The 24,207-nt window shown below is 43.6% G+C and overlaps 1 protein-coding gene across 1 annotated transcript in view; it reads left to right on the top strand.

Annotated features, from left to right (window-relative positions):
• YTHDC2 (YTH domain containing 2) overlaps positions 1–24,207 on the top strand; it is a 1,963,388-nt gene that overhangs the window by 1,713,751 nt on the left and 225,430 nt on the right. Inside the window, exon 30 of the mRNA XM_044059160.1 lies at positions 10,993–11,196. Coding sequence (XP_043915095.1) covers positions 10,993–11,196 — 204 coding nt within the window. The remainder of the gene's footprint in view (positions 1–10,992; positions 11,197–24,207) is intronic.

Here is a 24,207-nt window from a genome sequence, read left to right as displayed (position 1 = left end):
AGCGTGCGATATAATTTAGACTCTAGCACTGATCATATTTCATCGTTTGCTGGCTCAGCCTGTGTTACACACATAGTAACAACAGTAAAGTGAGATTAAAGGTGTAATTAAATTGTGCAGTATAGTGGTATAACTTGGATGTACAAAAATATACATGCATTTACATGAAGATTTAAAATGTAGTAGGATGAAGAACACAGTAGATAATACAGGTAATCCAGTGTTGTTTATTTTTGCCCTTTTCAACATGTGGGTTGTTGAATCTAACAGGATCTGACCTCCATACCGCTCTCGAGCTTATCAGTTCCAGAGCTCTAACTCCTCCTGTAACCATAATTCCATAGGTTGCACCTCAGATACTCTGATCACATTTGCTGCTCGAACATTTTGGCTGTGCAGAGAGCTCTCAGCGATTCAAGAGGATTTTCTGGTCAAGTACACTCCTTTCCTATGGTGAAAGTTTTTTTTAACTGTCACGATTTTTATTCCAAAAACTTTTCCTGTTAGAATTTATTTTTTTTAATGTAATGCTATGTATAAATATCTTTTATAGCTAGTAATTTCCCTTGTAAGTTTTAGGCCTACATAATAGTCTGTTCTCAAGCACTGTAATTCATGAGAATGGTATTTTTCTAATAACTTTTTTCTTTATTAAATATTTGCTTGTTTTCATGCGTGCTACTTTTTTTCTATAGGTGGTAGTGTTTTTATGATGTTAGAAGCTTCAGGTTTTAAAAAGTGTTTGGAGTGTGGGCACAAGTTACTCCCTCAAATAGACAGAGATTGCCATTCTTGTGTGGCCTTAAGTGCCTGGTCCCTATGGACTAATCAGGACAGATTTAATACTAAAGAGGCTCCTTCCTACCCATATAAGGGGGTACCCCTTCACCTTTTTCTTTTATCAAACAGAAGGAAAAGTCAAAATCTAAGTTGCAGGACAAATAGAAAGAAAGGAAGGGAACAAATCTTCTTCAAAATGTTCAAAAAAATGGATCCCCGAAACCATCAACATCTGTTGATCCCAACCTGAAGATTCCGGGAAGATCAGAAATGTCAACCCCTCAGCCCTCATCTCCATCTCTTAGAACCAGTTCTTCACCAGGGCCAGTGAGTTCACTTCGGTGGTATCATTTTCTTGATCATTTAGAACCCTTGCAGAGCTTAACATCAACAGGATGGTGAGGAAGTTTCTGAGGACACAGATACAGCTTGGGGTTATCCTGGCACCATTCGCTGGGAGGATACCGAATGCTTGGCATCTTAACACACACATGTGTCTGCACAAATCTCCAACCCTTGGTTTTGGGTTTATTGGAGCCATTTGGAACCACAGCCCTTTGCCAGCACTGGAACTTTTTGCATCTTCATTGATTGCATCCCTATCTCTCTCTACCCAATTCAATAGGATTGGGATGAGACGCAGAGTCAAAGCTTCAGAACCAAGCTTCGGGGGAGTGAGTCAATTCCGAGATTCTAGTGGCTGTCTCCTCCCCTTGGGGCTTCAGCTCTAGATAACTCTGATCAGAGATCCGCTTCTGAACAGAAACTCATTGGAGCTGAGGTTTCTGTTTCCTCTTTGGAATTGAAGGAATCAGCGGGCCGGCCGCGGTGGTGCAGCAGTTAGCGTTGCCATCTCACAGCAAGAGATTCACTGGTTTGATCCTCGGCTGGAGTGCTGTGTGGCTTGTGGAGTCTGCATGTCCTCCCTGTGGTTACGTGGGTTTCCTCCGGGTGCTCTGGTTTCCTCCCTCATCCCAAAGACATGCTGTTGGTGGATTGGACACTCTAAATTGGCCCTAGGTGTGAGTGCCTGAGTGTGCGTGTCTTCTGTGGAAGGTTGGGTGCCGGGCTGGCAACTTGGCACTGTAAATCTCTACTGCCAATCATGAGTGGACAGGTGATCCACTGTGGCAATGCCTAACCTGGAAAAAGCCGAAAGAAGAAGATTGGTGCCTATAGCAGCGTCTGCTTTTGAAGCATTTAAAAGGAGTTTGGCAACTTCCAAAAACAATATAGCTTCAACTACTTCAGTTCTACCCAAACCCTACCTGTATTTTGCTTACTTACCTCTTCATCCAGTCGTACAGGGGCATTCAGCACTAACGGTTTCTGAAGAAGTCTGCTTTGTCAGTTCTCTGTCAGATTCTGACCTTTCTGTTGAACCCCCAGAAGTTGTTCTCAGAAAATGGACATGCAGGTGGAAGCATCTAGACTCATCACCAGAGTCTTTCACGGAAGATACCAACTTAGAGGAAGGAGAGGGCTTCCTTCACTCCCTTTCTGGAGATGTCTCCTTTGTGGACATCCCAAGACTTGTCTCAGAATGAGTCTGTTTTTGGAAGCCTTTGGTTCCTGTCCAGCTTCATCCTGGATAGTACCAACCGTTGATCCTCTTATTGCTGTAATGGCTCAACGGATATGGAGGGATCCTGATGTGGTGAGCCCCATACCAAAGAAAGCTGATGACATATCTGCCCTGACTAACAGGAAGCGCTGTACTAATAGTCCACCTGTAGATGCTATGGTGGTGACAGCAGCCACGAAGAAAAAGCTGTCAAAAGGAAGCTCTTCTGTTCATCCTTCCAACAGAAAATCAGGGGCAATGCACAGATACCAAAAGCTGACCTATCCATCCGTGACTTTCACCCTCCGATTGCTGAACTATGTTGCTCACTTAAGATTCTATAGAAACTTGACAAAGGAGATTTAGAAGTCCCTCTCAGGTATGTTGTCAGCGAATGTTAAGAAGACAGTGGAGTCCCAGCTCTCCACCCTACAATGATGTTCTAATGTGGCCATGCATCTATTGAATGCAGCTGATGGCATGGCCAAAACTGCAAGCATCAGTATTACCATGCGCCACCATGCCTGAATGTGACTATGTGACTTCACAGAAGGTTTCAAGTTGTTCTTCATTAATGCCCTCTATGATGGTTCCACCATATTTGGACCTAAAGTCAAAGATGCACTTACCAGGAGTCAACAGGACATCAAGACTGTCTTTGCAGTGAGAGCACTTCTCCATCCCACAAAGAACACTCTCTCTAGGAACCAGAGATCAGGGAGGAAGATCTGGTTTTCAAATCAGGTTCTTTCCAAGGCTCCCAAAGTGACAGACCTTCCTGTGGCAGAAGGGGAGTTAATTTTAATGGATGACGTCCAGGTGACAGAGGTGGACCACAGAAAACGGGCTTTTGAGGTCCCTTTTCTGAGAGAGCCTTTCAGCGCCTCTGAATCCTTGCCCAACTGCTGTGCTCTGGATGCATTTGTGGGTGCCATCCTTACACCCTCAAGCCTGGTGAAAGATGACATCAGATTCATGAGTGCTAAAGACAATATCCAGAGGCCATTCAGTTACAATTTTTACTCCCACCCCAGAGAAAGAAGAAAACCCCCAATGTTCCACCCAATCAGTGGGCCTTTGTAACCTTAGAAATTTCAATGCTGCTTGAAAAAGAATCATCCAGATAGTCCCCCACAGTCAGTTAGAAACTGGAGTGTGTTCCAGTTTCTTTTAGAGCCAAGGAAAACCTAAGATCCATTTTGGATCTCAGTCACTTAAACCAATTTGTAAAATAGAAAATTCTGGATGGTCACTGTTCAGTCCATTTTGCCTCTTCTGAGGCAGAATGATAGGATGTGCTGTATAGATCTCCAGGATGCTTACTATCACATCAGAACAGTGAAGCACTCCAGGAGATTTCTCCGCTTCCAGCTGGGAGCCAGTTATTTCCTATTCAGAGCACTGCCGTTTGGTCTCAACACAGCCCCCACTGCGTTTACCAATGTTATGACAGTATTAGTAGTAGCAGTGCACCTTCACCTTCCAGGGATCTAGGTCTTCCCCTATATCTAGGCATTTGGCTTCTCCCTGCCCCCACCAAGCATCTCCTGCTTAGTCACTGGAACCATGTAGTCCATTTGCTACTGAACTTAGAAATTTTAATAAATGTACAAAAATGTCAGTTGACTCCAACTCAGATTATAGACTTTATAGGCGTACCAACTAGACACCAAACTTTAGATGGTCAGTCTTCCCCAGTCCAGGGTCCAGTCACTACACCTGACATCCCTTTACATTCTTATTACCCAAAACCACCAGCAAGGTTAATCCTGTATCTCTTGGGCCTCATGGCATCTACAATTCTTATGATTCCTCTAGCAAAATTTTTCATGAGTGCTACAGTAGACTTTAGCTGTACAATGATCTCAATTCACTAATCCCCTACATGCAAAAATTCGGATTATGCAAGTCTGCAAAAACAATGATTTTCGTAGATAACTTTCCTGTCTGTGACCTATGGCTTTCCTTTTCATAGGTTCATAGGTCGATACTAGGTTATCGGCCTGGAGGCCGATATATGCCTACCCAAGAATTTCACCCATGTTCCCACAAAGTCAGCACCTGTTTTCCCTGTCCAGCAGAGACACAGGTGGGATTCCAGGAGTATATTTTCTGTTTTCCATCCAGTCGTCCAGGTTCCTTTTAAAGACGGCTAATGAGGTACTCAGTTTGACATGGAGAGGAAGTCTATTCCACAGATGGGGGAGTCTTTGGGACACAAATCTATCCTGCCAACAAGTTCTATTAATGTCACAGACCAGGTTGAGACCTTGCATGCGGGCTGAGTGAGTGGAGTTTGACTTACGCATATGCAGCAACACCATCAAGGCTGAGTCTGAGTCGAACTTGTATGCCAACCACAGGTCACCTCTGAGCAGACTGTATGAGACTGAGTAGAGGGACAGGGCTTTTAACCTCTCTGTATAAGATAGGTGTTTGAGTCCCTGGATTTACCTGGTTAGGAACCTCTGTGGTCTGTCCAACTGCTGCTTGTGCTTGGCAAGGTACATGCCAAAGGGGGCATTGTACTCGAAAATGGGTCTGATAAGGAGTACAGGGATGTTTTGACCTCCTTGTTCCTGGATGAAATACCCTTACTTATGATGTGGGCCATGTATAAAGCCTTCCATGCAACAGAGGCAACATGGTGGTCAAAAGTCAGGTTGCTATCAACCTAGGTGCCCAAGTCCCTCACAACTGATTGTGTGTTTAGTACATTGTTATTAATGTGATAATTAGTGGGACACCATTTTCCCCAAAGGGGATAATGATGCATTTCTTGGCATTCAGTTTGAGGCCATGTTTCCGGCACCAGTCATTAGTTTGGGTAAGGCCCTCTTGGAGAATGTTCACATCACTAGGGGAATTTATGACAGTGCCCAGCTTGCAGTCATCTGCAAACTTGATCAGCCACAAACCACTGGTTTTGGCTTGCACCTCAGAAAAGTATATCCCAAACAGCAGATGCCCCAAGACAGATCCTTGGGGTACACCGCTTGTTACATGTCTACTACTAAAGGTGTCTTCTCCTATTTTGACTGACTGGGTTCTATCAGTGAGCCAGTTAGCTACCCATCTGGTAATGTATGAGTTGATGCCTAGCTGGGAAAGTTTATCTGTTATGCCCGAGTGAGGAATAGTGGCAAAGGCTTTGGCTAGGTCAAGGTAGCTGGTGTGCACTGTCCTGCCCTCATTCTTGGCTTTGATGACTGTTTTGAAGAAGGCGACCACGTTTAACAGGCATGATCTCCCTTTGACAAAACCAGACTGTGTGGGGTCAAGCATTTGGAGGTTGCCAATGTCCTTGTTTATAAGCACCATGATAATATGTTCCTTGGCCTTGCAGATCAGGCTAGTTAGGCTGATTGACCTATAATTGACTGGGCTGGTGGATGCTCCACCTTTGTGCAGAGGGATGACCAATGGTTGTCCTCCGTTCTGCTGGGATGAAGCTGGTGCACAACTTTGGTTAACTAGGGTGCCTAGTGGTGCTGAGAGCTCTTGCCTGAGTTCATATAGGGCATCCAGGGATATTGTCTAGTCTCAAGGACGCTGTATTTTTTGCCTTTGAGAGGGAACTAATAACCTGCTCCCTCGTGATGAGGGGAGGAGGCAGGTGCTGGGGATGTCTTGGTTTACTGTGGGGTGGCAGGGAGTGAAGTTTTCACTGACCTTGTCTGCCAGCAGGTTGGCTTTATCTGTAGCGTTTGTGTATGTGGTATTCTTGACCACCAATTCAGAGCAGATTTGGAAGTTATCTTTGAGACTGTTGATGTATGCAAAGGCAACCTTATAATTGTCCTTAGTGGATGTGGCCAATTTGGACTCAACGTTAGCCTTACAGGATTTCACCAGTGACCGTATCTACTTGTTCAGACAAAGGAGAGATTGCTTCCAAATTGGCACCTGCTCCTTCTTGGTCCTGGACAGCAATTTTTTTCCTTTTATTATAGAGTCTGTTTATTGCTGCTGTCCACCAGACAGGTTGTCTCTTCCTTGAGGAAGATGATTTGGTCCTGTCAGGTATTGCTGAGTCCATTCAGCTATATAGGTGTTCATATAGTTTTTTGGTGTAGGCTTGGACATTAGTGCTTGATTCAACTGAAGGACTGGTGGCTGCGACGTTGCTTATACCTGCTCTCAGGAGATTATAATCAGTTTTGCAAAATATATTTTTTTTCCGACACTGACAAGGGGGGGGGATGGTCAGGGGAGACGGTAACTTCAAAAGTGATTGCTTTATGGTCATATCTTACCAAGGAGGATGACACTGTAGGGGGTGCTACAGTGGCTACACATGTTGGTTAGTACCAGGTCCAGGATATTTTCACCTCTTGTGGGGTTTTTAACCAGCTGATCCAAAGCATTGGCATTTATGAAGTTGAGGAATCTCTGGGCATTCGTGTTTGAGCTAGAATAGGTATTCCACTCTATGGTTGGGTAGTTAACGTCACCCAGGATCAGGGTAGAGGGTTGAATTTTGAAGTCTGGATAGGTGATGTGGGCTTCCTAAGTCATGGTTGGGGGTCTGTAGCTAGCTGTGATTTGAATAGGTGTTTTGTCAGTAGTTAACTGCACCTGGAGTGTCTCCTGTGTGTCATACTGTTTGACCAGCCTAGAGGTGTGTATGTCTTTGATAAGTATTGAAACTCCACCTCCTTTGGCTTAGTAGCCCTCTGTTTGGAGTCTGAAAATATGGTAGGACAAGTAATCTGGTAAGGCTGTGGTGCTCTCCTACTTTGAACCAGGTTTCAGTGACTGCACAAATGGCAGCATCTTCCAGGGTGAGGAATGTTTTCAGTGAGTGCAGTTTCATGTTAAGACTCCTAGCGTTTAGCCTGTCTTGTGTTTTAAACTGTTGTCATCATGTATTAATGTTTAATTATTAGGAAGCCCTCTTAGTGGCTGTAATTACCATGTGGCTTATCTTGAAGTTTCAGGTCCCTGCTTATAGAGAACTGTAGCTGATCTTTCACAAGGCTGGGGTATCTGTCAAGATGAGCCTTTGTTTCCTCCCAAGAGCAACTTTGGAGCTTTCTTACTTTTTTTGAACCAGCCTATCAACTCTCTTGTTATTGATGGTGACAGAAGTAAGAGGTAAAACAACCTTTCATACAGTGGACATTGCAGCCACAGTTCAGGTATTACCTGTGCATGAAGTATGGCTTTAGGAAGATGGTACCATCTGTTCATCTCCTAAAGCCATAATTCTTGCACAGGTAATACCTATGCAAGAATTATGGCTTTAGGAAGATGTACTATCTGTTCCATCTTCTTTCTTTTGGAGAGGAGAGGGCTTGTGGATGATGCTATGCAGTTATTTTTCAAGTTGAGTACTAGCTGCATCATCGTTGACCATGAGTTGGATAACCATTCACTGTCTAATGCCGCAGTCAAAAGTCCACTCCAAAGGAGAGGCTTCTTCCCCTGCTTGCATCAGGAATGTCTCTGGTGGGAGACTTTTTCACCATGATAGCTTAGCACTAGATTCATAAATTCATTAAACAATGTTGTCTTAACTACATCTCAGGAAGTCGACCCAGTTTAGGTAAGTCATTGCTCTAGGGCCCAACCTTATGATTTCATTTTTTGTAATGCTGCGACTCCTTCCTGTGTCATGGCACTGCTTAAGATTCATCCCAACCTAGGAGCTATTAAAGAGGGCCCTTATTGTTAGATATAGCAAATACTTTTTCCAAATTAGTCATTTTTTTAGAGGGTTGTTGAGTCTTCTGTCCCCCTACAGATGAATGTTCTTCCACCATCTTCAGCTGTTGGAGTCCCCTGTAAGTAGAGCATTCACTTATTTAGCAATGTACTGTGTCATTTTGTTTTATTTCTTGATTTGCAGGCATGTAGTTGCAAGTTCTCAAGGAGTAAACTGGTGGGCTTGGGAGACCAGTAGGCTTAGATAGCTGGTGCATTTTATTTTGATGCATGTCAGCCTGTTGTATGGGCATCCATGGGTGTAAAATTTTGTTAAAAATTGCTAAATGTCGATTGAAAGACAGTCAGTACCGTACTGTATCTATATAACAAGGAAGGGCACCTACTAAATCAGCTGCTACAGGCATATCCTCATATAATAGGATACCTTTTGCTGGATTATCTCCCATTCTGTATTCTTCTTCTTGTTATTCCTGTAATATGCATATTTTTATTTGTTATATATGCCATGACAGTGCTTCTGTAGGTTTAGCTATTTAAACTGTATTTTAATTTTGATTTTAATCATAATGGTTTTATATTTTATTGTATTGTATTGATGTAATGGCTGTATTTTTGAAATTTTAGTTATTTTTCTCTTGTATTGTATTGATGTAATGACTGTTTTTGAAGTTTTGGTTATTATTTTCTGTATGGAATGGAGCTTTATTTTAAAATATAACATTCTTGGAATGTAAATAATACAGACTGTATCATGCATGATGGGGGACTGATGCTTTGACATCTGTCCAGTTGAAAAGGGGCATAGCTGGCAGTAGCCAGATGCTTTCATTATGGCATCCATCAACAAGTTAAGTATTTCATAACCTGTGGACCCACCCATAAATGTCTGCTTGGGAGTATGCAGTTAATTTTGGGTTACTATCCAAATAAATATTCCAGTGTTAGTAAGCATGATTGTGTGAAGTAGTCACCATAACAGTAGATTTACATGGTAGAATCCTTTCAGAGGTAGTAAAGGCACCTTCCCACATCCCCTCATTGGGTTCATCAGGACTAATATTTGCATTTTTTCACTCTTCTTCAAAGTTGTCTTTTATACATAGATGTATTGCTTTAACAGTAAGGATGGTATGAACATTCTTGCATTTGTTTTCACACTCTACAGCCTCTTTAGTTTTTGTATAGACTTTTCCATTCAGAAGGACTGAATTTTGTGCCTTCCAGTGTAGTTTATGTACAAGTTCTCTGTCAGCTCATGACTGTAACAAATACTATCAACAGTGATTGCAGCTGGTTTGTGTGTCATGCAAAAGTGGTGGGAGTTAGTTTGAGAGTGACACTCCTGGGAATCCTTAGCCAGGATCCACCATACTTCACAGGAGTGTAAGCTAATGGGGAAGGATAATTTCCTAATGGACCCTCATGGCTTCTTTCTCATTTGTCCAAACTTTATAGTCTGTGTAACCAGAAAGACATACTGTTATTCATCCCCCTCCTTTAACCTGAACAAAGGAGAAAAGTATTTTTATAAAGTCCTTCCAACAAGCTGGAATGCATTACCGTGAACTTGTGTATCACTGATGATGAGGATTTCAGGACAAAAGCTCAAAATCCATACTTAAGATAGTTATAATTGGAGCTTGTTTCTAGAATCCTGAGTAATAGTCTTCCTTTATCTTGTCTTGTCTTATAAGTATCAATATTTGCAGTATGGGCATACCATTACATTAAATATTACTATAATGTACATTTGAACTGTACTTACTCTGATTTGTATATATATATGAATGTATTGTTAATATGAATTGTTTTATTATTCCTTGTTACAGCTATACTGTATTGTTTCCTCAACAACTTTTGGAAATTTGGTGGATACATTTACCATGTACTAATTAAATTACAAGATTATTTTCTGTATGGACTTTTAAGCATGTAATTCATCAGATTTTGAAACATTATGTATACCTTACATATGTTTGTGTCTGCCTGTTGGGCCTGGGTAATGATTGAAAGTGGTCCCTTTGTCAGGTACCAAATGTAAGTAAATTGTGAGTACCTCACACAACTCCATTTTTATAAGTTATAAAGCAAAAGAAAAGTAAACCCTACTTGTTACCTCTGCTTCAGAAAACTCATTCAAAAAGTTCTCCTTCAAAAAGTTCTCCTGTTGTGATCTGTCATGCCAGTATTCTGTCTCTGGACTTTTTTGTGTGGCAAAATGTTTTTACCCCATTGTACTTAAGTGGGAACAAAGAGTGTGCCCTTCTTATGTTTGACCTACTCATTTTGAACAAAAAATAAAAAAATATATATTTATTTTATTTATTTATTGACATTTGTTAAATTTAAATAAAAAATAAATTGTTTATTTTTGTAGTACTGTAACAGGCATTTGGAGAATGCTGACTGACTTATTCCTGGTGGCTTTTTGGATGGAAAAATAACTGAGAGAGGAGGGGACTACCCACTTTGCTTTATGTATTGTTGAGGATGGCAGTATACATCAGTAAAACAGTCTGTACTTGTAGGTGGATATGCATGGAGCTCTGTTATTTTGTAATGCACATTCTGAATGTCCTACATTTTTTACTAACATATTTTTGAAAATCTTTATTTGAATTAATAGTTTTACTTATCTGTTATTTTTAGTGTTTCATGGCTGCATATATACATGTAGGACCAAGTCAAGAAGCCGGTCTTAAGTGAGCATGTGAATTCAACAAAGAATTTGGACAGTATTTCTGGATGTTTACGAATAGGCTTTATGCTGTTTTATACCAACGGATGAGTTTGTGGGAAAAGAAAACTTAATTTCAGTGAGAAGCATTTTACACATCAGTCATTTTAAGTGTTGAATAAGGATTTATAGAGGAGACACTTGACAAAGCTCTGTTTTTATGCCCCATGATTCTTGCTTTGTGCACATTTTTATTGGGACATTATTAAACTGTTCATTGCTTGTTTTCACTGTTTTGTAGGGTTCCAAGTCGCCATCTCCAAGACCAAATATGCCAGTGCGTTATTTCATTATGAAGAGCAGTAATTTACGAAATCTTGAAATTTCCCAGCAAAAGAGTATTTGGTCAACAACTCCTAGTAATGAGCGCAAGTTAAACCGAGCATTCACTGAGAGTAGTGTTGTCTACCTGATATTTTCTGTGCAGGGTTCAGGACATTTTCAGGTAGTATTTCTTTCACAAGTTCAAACATTTAATGTGAATTTAGAGATGTTATGAAGAAAAGCTTTTATTGATGTTTTGCTCAGTGTGTATATATGGGTCTACATATGGGTCTACCTGAAAACGCCGAAAGTTCTAAACGCCGACGACGAGAACACTGACACCGGAAGATCGACAACGGAGAAGACCGACAGTTGAGAATCCCGACACTGAGAACACCGACATGTTAAAGTAAGTGTGCGATAGGGATGGACGTTAGGGTCAGGGTGTGGGTAAGGTAAGTGTGTGGTAGTGACGGACATTAAGGTAAGGTGCGGGTCAGGTAAGTGTGCGATAGTGACGGACTTGAGGGTTAGGGGCGGATTAAGTGAGTTAGGGTTAGGGTGCAGGTAAGGTAAGTGTGCGATAGTGACGGACTTTAGGGTTTGGGTTAAGGTTAGTGCATAGATAGTTGTGTATGTAAGGTTTAGTGTAGGTTTGTAAGGTTTTTGGTGTGCTTGTGTTGTGCGTGTGTTTTTCGGGAAATGTATTTGTTTTGTCGATTGTCGGGCATGTGAAGTTTCATGTTTTTGAACTTTCTTTTTTTTCCGTTTTTTTCGTGTCTGTTATTTCATTGTCGGGGTTTTAGCGTGTCTGTGTTATCAGGTAGACCCGTATATGTGTGTATGTATATATGTATATATATATATATATATATATATATGTATATGTGTATGTATATATGTATATATATATGTATATATATATATATATACACACACACACACACACACACACACACACATATGTACATATGATGTATGCAGAGTAAAGTAAAATTCAGTCAGCTGCATGTCTGTGTGGTCTACTTACCAGCATAGTTAGCTGATAGTGTGGGATCATTAACAGTAGGATAAGGAGTTTTTCCTTATTCCCTGCTGTTGTGCGATCTCAGAGTTGGTGTATATAATAAGTGGGGGTGTGGGTGATGCAAGGAGTTTTGCCTCCTGCAAAAACATGAATGTTAAGTTGTCAATCTCGCCTTCATTCTTGCTTGATGGGTTCGGAGCCGATCCTCGGCTCCGGCCTGCTAAGCTCGAGAGTCACTTTTACCAGCTCGAGGCAGCCCCATATCCCATGATGCAAGGCGGTAAGTACCCAGATCTCGCTTTGCCGCTGATGAGGTCCTCCTTTTACCAGCTCCTGGTAAGTGATTTGCTACTTTGCTATTTTAGCCCCTTTTAACAAAAAACCCTTAATTGTTAGTTTTATTTTAGTTTTAAACCTTTTCTGACAGAAAATTCTCTGTCTCTTCTTATTTTTTTAGTCAGACTTTCACCCATCCCATCCCCCCCCCCCCCGTTAGGGTGTGTGTGTGTGTTTTCTAGTTATACCTTTTGGTATATTTAATTTAATTTCTTTGACTGGTGTGTGTGTCTGTGTTTACACCATGTCTAAAGAAAGGGTCTCAGGCTTTAAGAAGTGTGACTCGTGCTGTCAGAAAATGTCTCTGACAGACGGTCACACTTCTTGCCTGTATTGCCTGGGGCCTCTTCACCTGCAGGACTCCTGTGCTATTTGTCATTCTTTCAGCCAGAGAGTCCTGCAGGAAAGAAGAAATAAGTTGATTTTGAGGGGCCTTCTTAAGCCGGAGGGCTCTCCGCTAAGTCGGCTCCATCCAAGACTTCTAAGTCTTCCAAGGCCCAGGCTTCTGTGTCCAAGCCTGCGGCCTCGGCTCCGACTCGTTCTGGGTCGAGATCGGCTGGAGCCGATTCTGGCTTAAGCACCGATGGCTATCGGTGCCGATTCTGGTTCGACCACTTCGGTGTCGGCTCCGATCGGTTCCGACCACCATGTGGCTCAGGCATCGGTGTCGGCTCCGATCGGCTCCGACACCGTTACTTTTGTAGCTGTATCGGCTCCGGCTGGAGACGATGCATCGAAGCTACCTGTCGGCTCCGACAGGTTCAATAGTTTCATCGGTTCCGATGGCTCCTTCGAGGAAGAGGTCTAGGTCTCCTTCCTTGGAGCCGATACTTTCGGCTCCGGCTTCACCTCTCCTCTCAGAGCGGAGCCATCGGAGCCGATCTTCAAGGTCATCCAGGCTTTCTGACCATGATTTAGAGAGAGTGGTCAGTAGATTACTTAAGTCACAGGCACTGGCCCAAATGTTACATAGCCCGTCTCAACAGACGGCTATTGGTCCACACCCCATTGCAGTTCCTCCTTCAACTCTACCCCAGAGCTTGGAGTTGGAGTCTTCGGGAATGGTTACTGCTACGGCTGAGGGACAGATACCCCTTCTGTTCCTTCAGCCTCTACTCTTATCTCCTCTTGAGACCTTCCTTAGAGGGATTCGTGGCGGGCTTCCATGGTCTCCTCCGAGGGTGAGTGGCATCGGACCCTTGTCCAAACCCGCTCTTCCCCTTGGAGCCTCGGCCTTGGTGAGCTCTGCTCCGACATCTGCCTCGGAGACTTCCCTTTCGGTGGTCCCTGGAGTTCCTAGCTCTTCGAACGGGTTCTCTCGGACCTTCCTGGGAGGGAGCATTCGAGGTGATGAAGAGTGTGCTGGCCACGGGTATCAGCCAGCAGTCTGTTCCCTTATCTCCTCCCTCTATAGTGCCTGTTGACATCTCTGCCACTTCTCTTGCTACAGGACCCAGAGATCCTCCGCCTCAGGTTTCCCCATTGGGAATATCCTCTTCCGAGGATTCTCCTGATGTTTCAGGAGATCCTCCTAGGAAGAGGACCTGTAAGAGGAAACATGTAGACTCCCGAGTCTATCACTTCAGATACTGACTTAGATGAGTCAGAGGGATCCCCAAGATCCCCTCTGAGGATGTCTCCTTCTCAGACATCCTAGAACTCCTTAGACAGAGGGAAACTGGCCCACCAATAATCCCTCTGAGGATGAGTCAGTATACCTAGAGGCGTTTGGATCTCGGCCCTCCACCTCCTGGGTGTCTCCGCCTTCGACCCCTTATGCAGGTTATTGCCCGAAGGCGTGGGCTGCTCCTGACTCTGTAGAGCCAGTCCCTAGGAGGCCTTCAAAATTTATTACTGCCCGTGTGACAAGCAATTCCTCACTAAGGGTGTCCCGCTGATGCCATGGTGGTGGCTGCTGCCACCAAGAAGGAACTTGCAGATCCTTCCGTCCATCCTCCTAATAAGGACTCTAGGACCATGGATAGGTACGGTGGCGGATGTTTTCCTCAGCGACCTTTGCTATGCTCGCTGAATTACCTATGTCACTTCACCAGACTCCAAAGGGATATCCTTAAGGAGCTAGGTGATGTTGTACAGGATCCTACAGCTGCAGGGGCTCAGGAAAAAAATTGCTTCGCAGCTAGGAACCCTTAATTCCATTACAAACTCCTCCATGCGGCTAATATCATATGCTGCTGATGGAGCGAGTAGGGCCGCAGGTACAGGGGTGGCTCTCAGACGCCAAGCCTGGATGCGGCTGTGTGACTTTGCAGATCCCTTTAAGGCGTCCTTCACAAATTCTCCCTTTGATGGGTCAGCTTTGTTTGGCCCTCAAGTGAAGGAAACTTTGACCAGGTGTGAGCAGGACGGCAAGACTCTTTCTGCCATAGGAGTCCGTTTTTCCACCCCTTCTAGACCTTACCCCAAAGGACAGAAACGTGGCAAAATGTCGTTCCACAAATCCCAAGGAGTCACGCGGATTCACGTGGTCAGTTTACCCCTAGAGGCAGAGGGGCAACAACAACAGACGCTCTAGAGGCAGGGGGGTCCAAAACCAGGAAACAGAGAGCCTCTCTGACAAGCCCTTTCAGCATCCCTGAGATGGTGCCGGGCTGTGCCTCCTTGGAGGCAGTCGGGAAGATTATCACTGTACCCAGAAGCCTGGCACTCCCTCACTCAAGACAGATGGGTACAGTCGATCATATCCAAGGGTTACATAATTCCTTTCGAGGAAAGTCCTTTCTACCCCTCAAATTCCCTTCCAGATGTACCACCCGGTCTAAGGGAAATTGCAGAGTTAGAAGTCTCAAAACTACTGCAAAAAAGAGCCATTCAGCCAGTTACAACAGACCATTCAGAGCCGGAATCTACTCAAGGTTCTTTTTGGTCCCCAAAAAGACGGGAGACTGGAGACCAATATTGGATCTCAGCAGACTCAACATGTCTGTGAGGAAGACAAGAATGGTCACTCTTCAGTCAATTCTGCCCTTCTTACAGAAGGACAACTGGATGTGCTCAATAGATCTTCAGGATGCGTACTATCACATCAAAATTCACAGACGCTCCAGGAGATTTCTCCGCTTTCGGCTGGGGTCAAGTCATTTCCAGTTCAGAGCCCTGCCCTTTGGTCTCACCACAGCCCCCAGAGTGTTCACCAAATGCATGGCAGTGGTCACCGCTCACCTGAGACGTCAAGGATTCCAGGTGTTTCCGTATCTCGACGACTGGCTCCTGTCAGCCACCACCAGGCATCAGCTTATTCAAGCCAGGGATTACACAATAAATCTTTGTTCTCATTTGGGCATCTCGATCAATTTCGAAAAGTCATCCTTATTGCCCTGCCAGTCTATTACTTTCATAGGCGCAAACTGAAACACTGTTCGGATGTCAGCTACCCTTACAGATCAAAGAGTTTCAGACATTCAAAGTCATGTCAGGATCATTCTAGCCAACAAGAAAGTACAGGCCAGAATGGTTCTAAAGGTATTAGGCCTCATGGCTGCGGCCATTACTCTTCTTCCCCTGGCTCGCTTCTACATGCGCCTTCTTCAGTGGATGTTGTTCACACAGTGGTCGTACCAACAACTTCCAATGTGTCACCAGATTCTGGTGACACAGACTTGCAAAGATCATCTTGCTTGGTGGATCATATCTCCCCAGGTTCACCAAGGCAGACACTTTGTACCCCATCCCGGTAGCCACTGTCACCACGGATGCCTCCCTGATCGGGTGGGGGTCATTATCAGGGCAGGATGGTTCATGGGACGTGGCAGCCGTTCGAGTACCACCTGCACATAAATGTCCTGGAGATGAGAGCAGTGCTTTTAACGTTGCAAGCCCTCAACGACTTTCTTCCCGTAGGGACAATTGCAGTCCACACAGACAACATGTCTGTAGTTTGGTATATCAACAAACAGGGCGGAACCAAGTCCTACCCCTTGTGTCGAGAAGCGCTCAGACTATGGCAATGGGCAATCTCCTCTCATCGGTTTCTGGTAGCAACGCATATCCCTGGGAAAACCAACATTGTAGCGGACAGATTGAGCAGAGCTATTCTCATGCCTCACGAGTGGTCTCTCAAGCAATCGATAGCGGAAGAGATTTTTCTGGAATGGGGTCGTCCATGTTGCGATCTTTTTGCTACTCCCCAAAACAGCAAATGCCCAGACTTCTTCTCTCTCTTCCTCTTCCAGGCCATCCCCCAGAGACGCTCTGACCCAGGATTGGCCCCAGGGACTTCTTTATGCCTTCCTCCATTTCCTCTGATCCCTCAAGTTATCCAGAAAGCAACCGCTTTGAGAGCCAAATTGATTCTCATTGCTCCTTACTGGCCTCGACAAGTTTGGTTCCCGTTCCTCCATCGTCACCTTTTGGTGCAGCCGTGGCATCTGGACCCAGTGCCAGATCTTCTGATTCACCAATCCGGTCAGCTGCACCGGTCTATCCCTTCTCTCAACCTCACAGCATGGTTGCTCCACTTCCTTCCTTAGCCAGGCTTCCTTTGATCTCTAACCCTGTTAGAGACATCATAGTAGCTTTAAAATCCTCTACCAGGAGGATTTATGCAAGCAAATGGAAACGTTTCTCTTATTGGGCTAAGGCCAAGAATATTGATCCTTTCACTGCCCCTGTTCAGGCAGTCCTGGACTTCTTAGCAGAGATTTTTCATGCAGGCTCCTCTTCTTCCACAGTCAGAGTTCAATTGGCTGCTATCTCAACTTTCATGTCGGGATTGCAGATCACAATATTATGTCCCATAGGCTCTGTAGGGCCTTCTTGAAAGGAATTTTCCTGCTAAAGCCTCCAATCAGGAATCCTCCTCCTCAATGGGATCTAAATTTAGTGCTGACATCCTTGATTCTTCCCCCCTTCGAGCCAGCTGTTTCTTGTTCCCTGAAATTTCTTTCTTGGAAAACTTTATTCCTAGTAGCTATTACATCAGCCAGGAGAGTGTCTGAACTTCATGCTCTATCGGTTCGACCCCCCTATTTGGTTTTTCACAAAGACAGAGTATCATTGAGAACTAATCCGACCTTTTTGCCTAAGGTCGCCTCAAAGTCTAATTTGAATCAATCCATTGATCTCCCTGTATTTTTCCCAAACTATTCAGACAGAGCCGAACAAAAACTACATTATCTTGATGTCCACCATCAACTCAGATATTATTTGGACAGAACTCAAAAATTTAGGAAATCTGATCAACTTTTTGTTTCCTATGCGGATAATAAGAAAGGCCTTCCTGTCTCTAAAGTGACCTTGTCTAGATGGCTTTCTTCGGTCATCTCTGAAATTTATCTGCTCAGGGGAAAACAGCTGTGCTCAAAACCTAAAGCACATTCAACTAGGAGCTTAGCTACTTCTACAGCCTTTCAAGCTAGACTTCCTTTAGACACTATTTGTGCAGCGGCCACTTGGGCCACTCCTCATACTTTTGTTTCCCATTACAAATTGGACTTGGCCTCCAGGGACAGAGCCAGTTTTGGCTCTACAGTCCTCAAGAGTCTGTTCCATTGAGCCACCCAGGATAGAGGTGCTAGGGACGCGGTCCCATCAAGCAAGAATGAAGGCGAGATTGACAACTTAACATTAAGTTATGTACCTACCATAACGTTCCATGTTAGTTGTCTTCTCTCACCGTCTTTCTTGCGACCCTCCCTCCTTCCCCCAGGCCTGGACAGACCTTCCTATAAGAAATTATTATGCTGAAGACCATTCAGACCTGGTCCTTCTTCCATCCTGTAATTTTTCTTTCTTCCTTTTGGAAGTGTTTTTATGCTTGGTGCTATTGCCCTTTGTCATCAAACGAGATCTGGGTACTTACCGCCTTGCATCATGGGATATGGGGCTGCCTCGAGCTGGTAAAAGTGACTCTCGAGCTTAGCAGTGAGTCGGGCCGAGGATCGGCTCCGAACCCATCAAGCAAGAAAGAAGGCGAGAGAAGACAACTAACATGGAACGTTATGGTAGGTACATAACTTCTTATTTTATTTTTTCAACTTATTTTGATTTTTTTTTTTTTTTTTTTTATAGATTAAACAATTGTATATATTGAAATGCTGAATTAGTAAAATTTGAAGTTTAAATATAGACCCTGTGTGTGTGTGTGATTTGTATTTTATTTCATTTAATTTTGTTACATCCGAAATCACTGACAATTCACTGAAAACTTGTTTCAATGTCAGCACATTTGACGAGGTCATAAGAAGGCTGAGAGATGCATGCCCATACCTAGTGGGTTTGGCTTTATTGGCCCAAATGTATCCATAAAGATTTAAAAAGAAAAAGCTAAAAGTGATGGCCATTCTGAAGCCATATAGCTGAAACACTTGATGTCCTTAAGGGGTCATTTGCATGTATCCCATGAGCGTCTACTACAAGAGGTCTAAGGTATCACACAGTGAAAATTCTAGCTTGTCTAGGTTTTTCTTGTATATTTTTACTAATTGGTTTGTCTGTTTGACCTTTTTATTCTTTGGTTTGGATTAAATGAAATGGTAAATAAATGTATTTTAAAGAGTGTACCTAGCGTATTAGTTTTGTAGGCTGATTTAAGTAAGAGCCATATCAGCAGATAACACAGAGGGGCTTTGTATTTAACAATTAAAATTTAGCTAGCCTTTTATAGAGTTACCAAGACTTCTGTGACTTTCAGGTCAGTGTTAAGTAAGATTTGGTATGATAATGTGACTCTGAATAAATGCCGAAACACCCCATAGTTTCCAGTGGGGCTGAGTGCATTGCTGGGTGTTAAATCCTGATGTTTTGAGGTAGTGCTGCCATTACACTCAAACCAAGTTTCAGTAACTACACAAATGTGTGTGCCTCCAAAAGACAGATTCTGGGATTGTTTAGTCTCTTGACATTAAGCATTGTACCTTGATATTGTTAAGGCTGGAATTTGTTTTGTTAGAATTTTCATAACTTGAACTCTTCATTAACAAAGGCACTTTTGGTGTGGCAAACGTCTTAGCCAGTATGCAGAAGCCATAGGAGGAGAGATCCAGACACACGCATAGTCTTCCTACAGTGGCACCAGTTTACCTGTCAGTTGTTGTAGTCCATTATCTTGTCTTTGTATTTAGTCTGAATACTGCTTAGAACTAGGGCCTTGCCATTTCCATGGTTATGTTTATTTTTGGGTGAACCACCATCTGGATTGTAAGTGCATCAAAGTTTTTTACATTTTTTTTTGCCCCCACTGTCTGTCTATCAGTAGCCCCTTTTCAATCCATCTACTCATTTGTTCTCCATCACCATGGCAGGAGTCAGCTGGGAGAGGCCATCATTCAGGCAGCCATCAGGGGTGGTTTGGCATTTTACTTTGCTGACCTTAACCCCAGTATGCACTCAGCTAAGTAGTGGGGAGGTCATGCAGTGGGATGACCACTGAGGCCATTGTCTCATTTCCACAAAGTGACAGTCCTTTCAAGCAGCCCTGCCCCCTCAGGAAGCTTGATTGAGGGTTTCCTGTGCATCCTCTTAGGGATATTGCACCAATTCTGTGTTCAAGTGGGAGCAACCTTTCTCCTGGAGAGGCAAGTGGGCTCATCCCCCTCCCTGCCAGTGTTGGGGCTGATCTGTTCAACTTGGTCAAGTAAGGGCTCCATCTCTGTGTGCCATGGAGCCAGACACATAACTACATCACATTTAGATAGGTTTGTCTATCCTGCCCATACCCTTCTTCCACCTTGAACTAGTCCAAGTGTGGGAGATGCAAGGAGACTTGCTGCCCCACTTTGCAAAAAAATAACTTCAAGGAAAACCAGTAATTTTCAACTTACACTGTTATCCTGTATCTTCATATGTTTTCATAATTCTGGGACTTGCAGTTATGAGTTTCAGAATTTCAGTAGGCAGCTGCATTACGCTACCACAGGAGGCAGCGACATTCTTTGAGTCACTATGTTCTTGCCTGCACTGGAGTTCCAGGATATATGCATAAACTCTGGAAGAAACATTTTCTTTGGTACATTCATTTTCACAGTCAAGAAAAGCTTAAAGTTCTTCATGTGAGAACTGGGGCGAAGCAGCTCCTGCAAACACTGTTTAATATTCAGCCTAGGGGTGACACTCACATTTGAGGCCAGTATGATGCCAAGCTATTTTGGTTTTCCTGTCATCTGTGGAGAACTGAAGGCTTCATTTAGGTCATAATAATGCTCTTGCTTTTTAATTGAAAGGATCTGTTGCTTGTTAGTATTCATTACCTGCCACATCAATTCTTCAAACCCCATGAAGTAATCTTTCCTTATAACCACTCTTTTCCATGTGCCCCTGTTTGTACTAAGCAGTGATCTGCAAGTATCAGTATCTTTTACTTCAGCCTGTTGCAAAATAGTTAGCCTAGTCTCATCCTGCAGTTTTTCTGTACAGAAGTTTAGTTGCTATAATAAAAAAATAACAGGAACGGCCCTATCTTGTGCTTCTCTCTGATTTGAAAGAGTTGAAAAAAATGATCATTAGTCCATATGTGGGCCATTGGACCTCAGTGAAAAACTTGAACAGTTTGAGAGGAGTCCTGCAAATATCCCATCATAGTCTAGCACATTACACAGAAAATCCCATGTAACAGATCCAGATGTCATATAAAAGTCTGTAAAGAGGGGCACATGTTGTGGGAATCCCACCTTCTAGCTTTCAGGGTCTTCAGTAGTCTAATGGGGTGTGCAGCAGATCTTCCCATAATGAACAATTTCCTTGCCTCCAAAATAAATTTTGAAATGGTCTGCTGTCATTTCAGTGCATGTTTCTTGATTTTACCTAAATGACAAATGAGATAGGTCTGCTACTGCCTTTCTAGAAGTGGTTGGAAAGCAGAGCTGTAGGTACCTCCTAATGGACAAAGACACATCACCCAAGATTGTTGCTTCTTTGAAAGCTTCTAACAAGAATAAGACCAATGTGGGAGAATAGCACTGATAACTTTGCAGACAGATTGTGTCTGCCCAAGGCTTTTTTTTTTTTGTTTAGAAGCTAGAGTTTGAACATCTTTATCCAAGACAAACTCTTATTAGATTTTTGCACGTTTTATATCCAAGTGTAGGCTTATTTCTATAAACTATACAGCAGGTAAGAAAAGTTTAACTGAGACTGGATTGAAAGGGCATGTAACAATTTTTGTATAATTTCTTCAAGTTTCACATGTAGTGTGTTTCACTTTGACAAGCTAAACTCTTTTTATAGGACAACATACTGTATTTTAAATCATACTCATTAAAACAAGTGGCTTAATTGAACAAAAGCATTTTGAGCTGGTTACAGAATTTCGGGAAGGAGGAGAGTGCTTTACAATTTTATGGGTAGTGATTACCATATTGGGGAGAAGGGGTACTTTTTCTAGGGATGGGTAATAAGAGGAGGGTGGAGGAGACTGAAATTCTTAGGTTATATGTAAGCTTTCTGTTTTGTTAGCCTACAAGCAAAAAAGGAAATGTTCCATGTTCATAAGCTGTAAGTTGAGGTGCCGTAATATCATAGGAAGTTACTAGGCTATTGGCCCTGAGCCCCTTACAAACCTAGCCAAGAATTTAGCCCATGTTCCAACAAGTCAGCACGTGATGCCCTTGTCCAGCAGGGACACAGGTGGAATCCCAGGGGTGTATTTTCTGTTCCCCATCCAGTTATCCAGATTGTGCTTAAAAAGAGTTAATGAGGTACTCTCCTTAAAGTGCAGAGTGAGTCTATTCCACAGAAGGGGGGGGGGGTCTCTGGGACACAAATCTGTCCCGCCATCAAGTCCTATTGATGCCACAGACCAGGTTGAGGTTGAGTGTGGGTTACTCGAGTGGAGTTTGACTTGCGGATATGCAGCAATCCCATCAAGGTGGGGTCTGAGATTGCTTTGTATGCCAGACAGAGGTCACCTCTGAGGAGTCTGTATGAGACTGAGTAGAGGGACAGGGCCTTTAGCCTCTCTGTGTAGGGTAGATGTTTGAGGGCACTGGATTCTCCTTTTGAGGAACCTCTGTGGTCTCTTCAACTGCTGCATGGGCTTTGTGAGGTACATGCCGAAAGGGGCATTGTTCTCAATAATGGGTCTTAAAAGGGAAGAATACAGGGATTTCATGACCTCCTTGTCCCTGGATGAGATACCCTTACTAATGAGGTTGGGCCATGTAGAAAGATTTAGCTACAACTGAGGCAGTATGGTGGTCAAAAGTCAGTTTGCTATCAACCTGTGTGTCCAAGTCCCTCATGACTGATTGCTTGGTTAGGACCTTGTTATTGATGTGATAATTTGTGGGAACGTCACTCTCCCCAAGGAGATGCTGATGCATTTTTTGGCATTTAGTTTGAGGCCATGTTTCTGGAACCAGTCATTTGTTTGGGTGAGACCCTCTTGGAGGATGTCCACATTACTAGGGGAATGGATGACGGCGCCCAGCTTGCAGTTGTCTGCAAACTTGGTCAGACATAGCCCACAGGTTTTGACCTGCACCTCAGAAAAGTATATCCCAAACAAGAGAGGCCCTGAGACTGATCATTACAGGTCTACTGCATGAGGTGGCTTCCCCTATTTTGACTAAGTGGGTTCTATCTTGAGCCAGTTTACTGCCCATTTGGTAACATACGGATTGATGCCCAGTTGAGAAAGCTTATCTATTATACCCGAGTGGAGGATAGTATCGAAGGCTTTGGTCAGGTCAAGGTAGGCGATGTGCATTGTCTTCCCCTCCTCCATGGCTTTGGTGACTGTCTCAAAGAAGTCGACCAAGTTTAACAGGCATGATCTCCCCTTGACGAAACCAAACTCTGTGTAATCGAGTGCTTGGGGGTGCCATTGTCCTTGTTAATGAGGTCCATAATGATCCGTTCCATGGCCTTGCAGATCAGGCTAGTTAGGCTGATGGGTCTGTAATTTCCTGGATCGGTGGACGTTCCACCTTTGTGCAAAGGGATGACAGTGACTGTCCTCCACTCGGATGGGACAAAGCCAGTACTCAGGCTTTTGTTAAATAGGATGCCTAATGGTGCTGCAAGTTCCTGACTGAGTTCATGTAGGGTGCAACCTGGGATGTTATCGGGTACCATGGAGGCTGTGTTTTTTGCCTTTGAGAGGGCAATGATGACTTGCTCCCTAGAGATTAGGGGAGGGGTGCAGGTGCTGGGGATGTCCTGATTTACTGATGGTTGGCAGAGAGGTGAAGTTTTCACTGAACCTGTCTGCCAGCAGATTGGATATATCTACAGCATTTGTGTATGTGGTGTCCTTGACCACCAGCTCTGTGCAGATCTGAGTGCTTCCTGTAGATTTTAGACATATGTGAAGAAGGCCTTATTATTGTCTTTAGTAGATGTGGCCAGTTTGGACTCGAAGTTTGCTTTGGAGGGTTTCGCTAGTGCTCTTATTTGCTTGTTCATGCTAAGGAGAGATTGCTTCCAGTTAGGCACCTGCTTCTTCTTGGTCCTGGACAGCAATTTTTCCATATATTATAGTTTATTTACTGCAGATGTCCACCAACTAGGTTTACTCTTCCTTGTGGAGGAGGATTTTGTCCTGTCTGGTATTCCTGATTCCATGCAGCTATATAAATAGTGGTATTGTCATCTGGTGTAGGTTTGGACATATGTTTCAGTTCCTGTGGAGGGGGCGGGGGCTGTGAAGCTGTTTGTCTTCCCTCAAGAGATTGTAATTGGCTATGGAGAAGTCTTTTTGTTTGACCCTAGCTGAAGGGATGGTGACTTCAAAAATGACCGCTTTGTGTTTAGATCTTACAGGGAGGATGATACTGTAGGGATGCTGCATTGGTTACTCATATTGGTTAATACCAAGTCCACGTTATTTACACCTCTTGTGGGGGTGTCAGCTAGCTGGCCCAAGGCATTTGC

The sequence above is a fragment of the Protopterus annectens genome, chromosome 17.part0 (assembly GCF_019279795.1).
Source record: "Protopterus annectens isolate FY-2018-M chromosome 17.part0, PAN1.0, whole genome shotgun sequence".
Lineage (NCBI taxonomy): Eukaryota > Metazoa > Chordata > Ceratodontiformes > Protopteridae > Protopterus > Protopterus annectens.
This window is presented reverse-complemented; position numbering and strand designations above follow the sequence as displayed.